General features: G+C 65.6%; 1 protein-coding gene across 1 annotated transcript; it reads left to right on the top strand.

Annotated features, from left to right (window-relative positions):
* Positions 1–701: 701 nt before the first annotated feature.
* On the top strand, positions 702–2,114 carry HES5 (hes family bHLH transcription factor 5). Its single transcript, XM_032864042.1, has 3 exons — positions 702–802; positions 876–1,041; positions 1,121–2,114. The coding sequence occupies exons 1-3, from the start codon at positions 749–751 to the stop codon at positions 1,402–1,404; spliced, it is 504 nt and encodes a 167-aa protein (XP_032719933.1). The 5' UTR covers positions 702–748; the 3' UTR covers positions 1,405–2,114.
* Positions 2,115–4,193: the final 2,079 nt, after the last annotated feature.

Raw genomic sequence — 4,193 nt, 5'->3', positions numbered from 1 at the left:
ACTTCAGGCGCTCTGCTACCCTGAGTCTTCCCCAGGCTAAGCCGCGGAAGCAGGCAGTTTTCCAGCCCTGAAGAAGTCAGGTGACAGCCTGGGACTTATCACCTCAGCCAGCAGGTCTGATTCCAAAAGCGTGGGTCCCTCTTCCCCCTTCCACATGCATACAGGAAGACTGTAGCCTCTCCATTCCACCCGCCCTGGCATGGGTGTGGGGTGTGCAGCAGGTCCCCATCAGGGAGGGTGCCCAAACCACTGGAAGCCCCCCACTCATTCAGTGGAAAGCTGTTCCCGGCCTAGCCTCTGCCAGCCAGCGGCGGGAGACCCCGGGAGAGGCGAAGGGGAGGGGAGAGGGGGGCCCGGGAGGGGCACCACTCTTTCCTGCTCCCCCCCCCCCCCCCCCCGCCCCCCATCCCCGAGGCCTGGGAAAAGACAGCATATTGAGGCGCGGGGCTCCCAGCATCAGGCCCCGGGATGCTAATGAGGGCGAGCGCGTTCCCACAGCCCGGACATTGTGCGGAGCGGCCCACCTGCTCCTCGGGGAGCGCCCATTGTGCCCGCGCCAATTCACAGGCAATTTAGCGTGCGCTAATGGGCCGGCGCCTTTGTGCGGCCCGCCCGGCCATTGGCCGCCGAGTGTGGGAACGGCCGCGGCGCCCGGGCCCCAGGCGCCTGCCCGCCGCCGCGCCTATATAGGGCCCGCCGGCCCGCCGGCCGCCACTGCCCGCTCGCCCGCCGCCTCTCCGCGCCAGGCATGGCCCCCAGCACCGTGGCCGTGGAGCTGCTCAGCCCCAAAGAGAAAAACCGCGTAAGTGTGCCGCGCCCGCCCCGCGCCCCGCGCCCCGCGCCCCGCCGCCGGCTGACGCGCGTGTCCCCCGCAGCTCCGCAAGCCCGTGGTGGAGAAGATGCGCCGCGACCGCATCAACAGCAGCATCGAGCAGCTGAAGCTGCTGCTGGAGCAGGAGTTCGCGCGCCACCAGCCCAACTCCAAGCTGGAGAAGGCCGACATCCTGGAGATGGCCGTCAGCTACCTGAAGCACAGCAAAGGTGAGCCGCGACCCCGCCGCGCCCCGCGCCCCGCCCCCCGCGCCCCGCCCCCAGTCACCGCCGCCGCGTCTCGCCGCAGCCTTCGCCGCCGCCGCCGCCGCCGGCCCCAAGAGCCTGCACCAGGACTACAGCGAGGGCTACTCCTGGTGCCTGCAGGAGGCCGTGCAGTTCCTGACGCTGCACGCGGCCAGCGACACGCAGATGAAGCTGCTCTACCACTTCCAGCGACCCCCCGCCGCACCCACGGTGCCCACCAAGGAACCCAAGGCCACGGGCACCGCGCCCCCACCCGTGCTAACCCCCGCCAAGGCCACCGCCGTCGCAGCACGCCAGCCCACCTGCGGCCTCTGGCGGCCCTGGTGACCCTGCCGGCCTGGCGGGTGGCCACCCCCGAGGACCGGAGGGCCGGCCAGCCTGCTCCTCTGGCCATCCATCTGTCCCTCCTGGGGCTTGGACAGGCCCCCTTCTCCGGAAGGCTCTCTCTCCAGGCTGGCGGGCCAGCAGGAGGGTCATTCTCAAGAGAATGTGCTTGCAGAGTCCTTGTCACTTAGGACAATCAGGGCCCACCTTCTGCCAAGTGTCTGACTCCATGGGGTTGTTCTGTGTTTGCATTTCAGCAAGTGACTTCTGGGAAGTCCCCGCCGCCTGGGGTTCTATGATATTTGTAAGTGTCAGGGGCTCGGTCAGCCGGTGCCTCCACGTGTAGAAGACTTTCTTCAGGGCCTGCTGCGTCCGGGCCAGGGGTCCTGGCGGGCGGGCCGTGCCGTGGGCACATTTGCCTTTTGTGAAGGCGGAACTCAAGGTGTATCCTCATAGGAACGAGCGTCAGCCTGGATGGGCACGGAAGGGCCACGCGAAGCCGCGGCCACAAGGCCCCTGCGCACACTCGGTTGTCTAGCAGAGGCTCAGAGTGGGCTTTGGGGGGAGGGTGGTGGTCTCCACCATGATCCTCAAAGGGTCCCTGTGTGTGGGTGGGTGTGTGTGGGCAGGATCTGAATTCAGAATTTGAACCGTCGGTCCCGTGGGAGCCCACGGGCTGGCTCTGCAGATTTCCAATAAAACCTGACCAAGCAGCCCTTGGGTCTGTCTCTTGTGCTGTACGTGGGTTCTTGGCAGCCGTGGCGGTGGGGGCGGTCTGCAGGGGCAGAGGAGGCCACGCACCATCATGATCCCCAGCTGTGGGGGGAGGTGTCTCTGCCGGTCACCCTCTGGACAAGGCAGAAGTGCTGGTCCCAGGTGAGGGAAGGCAGGAATGAGGACAGGAAGTGAGCAAGCAGGGGGGAGGCAGGCTGGAAGAAGAGCAGGCCCCATAGAACCCAGAGCCCATGTACAGCAGGAAGGGATGCTGGAGTCATGGCCCCTCGCTAGCTCCCTGCAGGTGGGGGACAGGGCAGGGGGGCACTAGAGTGACAGCTACGGGACTTTCCAGCTCCGTTCGGCTGAAGGGGATGCAGAGACCCTGGCCTGCAGGGGGCCCTCCCTGCAGCAGAAGGGGTTCAGCTGGGCCACACCGCACGGAGACGGTGTTTGCCTCCACCCTGGCCTTCCAGCAAGGCCAGCAGCCCCTGCCCCCGGAAGAGCTCCTGGGAGCAGCCGCTTGGCTAGTCCACGGGTGGCTCTCCCACCCTCCGTGCAGGCCGACCGCTCACCAGGGCCGCAAGAGGCAGGGCTGGTGACGAAGTCGCCAAGGACAGTCCCTCGCCTCGGAAAGGGCACCTATTTTTAGGCAGGGTACTGGACACTGGTTGAGTCCACAGGAGCGTAAAAGGGCGCAGGCTCCCCAAGGGACAAACCCACCCATGCTGGGGGGAGGGGAAGGAGCTGGACATGGGGCCAAAAGCCTTTCACGCGTCACTGGGGCCGTGGGGCCCAGGCCTGGCCGTCCTTCCTCCTCAGCATGCCTCGCCCCACTGCCCTCTGGAATCCTTCGGGCCACTCGGAGCAGAATCCAAGGCGCCCTCTCCAGGCCAGCCCATCTCCTGCCCCACGGCTTTTCCCTGCATCCCACGGACTTCCTGCCTGTGGGCAGGCGTGTCAATGAATGGGGAGGGGGGTGTGCCTCCTGGCCAGGCCCACACCCCCGCACCCGTGGCCCAGGGTCCTCGAAGCTCCAGGCCTGCGTCCTCTGGGACCAGGCCCTCTGCACTCTTCCCCTCCAGGGGCCCCCACCCCTTCGGCACCCACCCCTTCGAAGATATTCACAAGGCTGCCTCTCCAAGGCTGAAGCCCATGGCCCCCTCCCCCCATCACCCCCTGGAGTTCCCAGTTTCTGCTGCCCCACAGGCCTGTGCTCCAAAGGCCTTGCCAGGGGGCTGGAGACCCGTTCAACAGAGGCTGAGGTCCAGAGACACAAAGTAACCAGTCCAGAGTAACCTGGGAGTCCGTTGCCAAAGCCACCTTAGGGACCCTCTGTCTGCCACCAACACTGTCTGGGCTCTTTTCCTAAAGCGCCTAGTGCCCCTGAGGGACATGCATCCCTCAAGGGTCTCCCAGCCATCAGAAGCTTCCCAGCGACTGGCCCTGAAACCCGTCCCGACCACCATCTGCAACCGCACTCCAGCTTCAGGAACCGTTTCAGCTAGTTCTCTGCAAATGCCTGTAGACTCTCCGCTTTGCCAAAAGGCAGCCTCCTCCAGGCAGGCTGCAGTGCTTTCTGTTGCACTCTCTGCAGACCTCACCATCAGAGTGAGTGTCCTCCCCAGCGGCGCGCAGGTGTGCCATCCACCCTGCACTGGTGGCGCCTGGACAGCAGGGCCCCCCACACCCCCATTTCCAAGGGGCTCTCGCAGCCCACAATCCTTCGCTCCTAGACAGCCGGGCTGGTGGGTCACACGCGCCTTGATTACAGCGGTGCTCATGGACAGAGGCAGGTCTTTGGAGCCCCGGGGACCTCCTCTGCACTAATTCACAGCACTGGACGTCAGCATCTGGCCAGCTCGCCGAAAGGGCAACAAAGACAACAGTCCAGACGTTTTCTGTTGGGCCAACGGCCTTGGGGACCCTGGCTCAGGCGAGCCCAGTGGCCCTCCAGCCGCGGGGACCATAGGGGCGGGCGGGGAGGGGCAGGCCCGGACGTCTCATTAGCATAATATATGCGCGGAGGGCGTTTAGCAGTCAAATATATGCGCATATATCTCCATAGATGATTAGGT

This window comes from Lontra canadensis, unplaced genomic scaffold (genome assembly GCF_010015895.1).
Source record: "Lontra canadensis isolate GAN:19392208 unplaced genomic scaffold, GSC_riverotter_1.0 scaffold25, whole genome shotgun sequence".
NCBI lineage: Eukaryota > Metazoa > Chordata > Mammalia > Carnivora > Mustelidae > Lontra > Lontra canadensis.
Note: the sequence above shows the minus strand (reverse complement) of the source record. Positions and strands in the feature narration are given on the sequence as shown.

Bases quoted from the DNA above. Each gene is read 5' to 3' on its own strand.
- HES5 (XM_032864042.1), top strand. From the start codon at position 749: ATGGCCCCCAGCACCGTGGCCGTGGAGCTGCTCAGCCCCAAAGAGAAA. The intron at 803-875 runs GTAAGTGTGCCG...TGTCCCCCGCAG, and splicing joins GCCCCAAAGAGAAAAACCGC to CTCCGCAAGCCCGTGGTGGA. The intron at 1,042-1,120 runs GTGAGCCGCGAC...GTCTCGCCGCAG, and splicing joins CTACCTGAAGCACAGCAAAG to CCTTCGCCGCCGCCGCCGCC.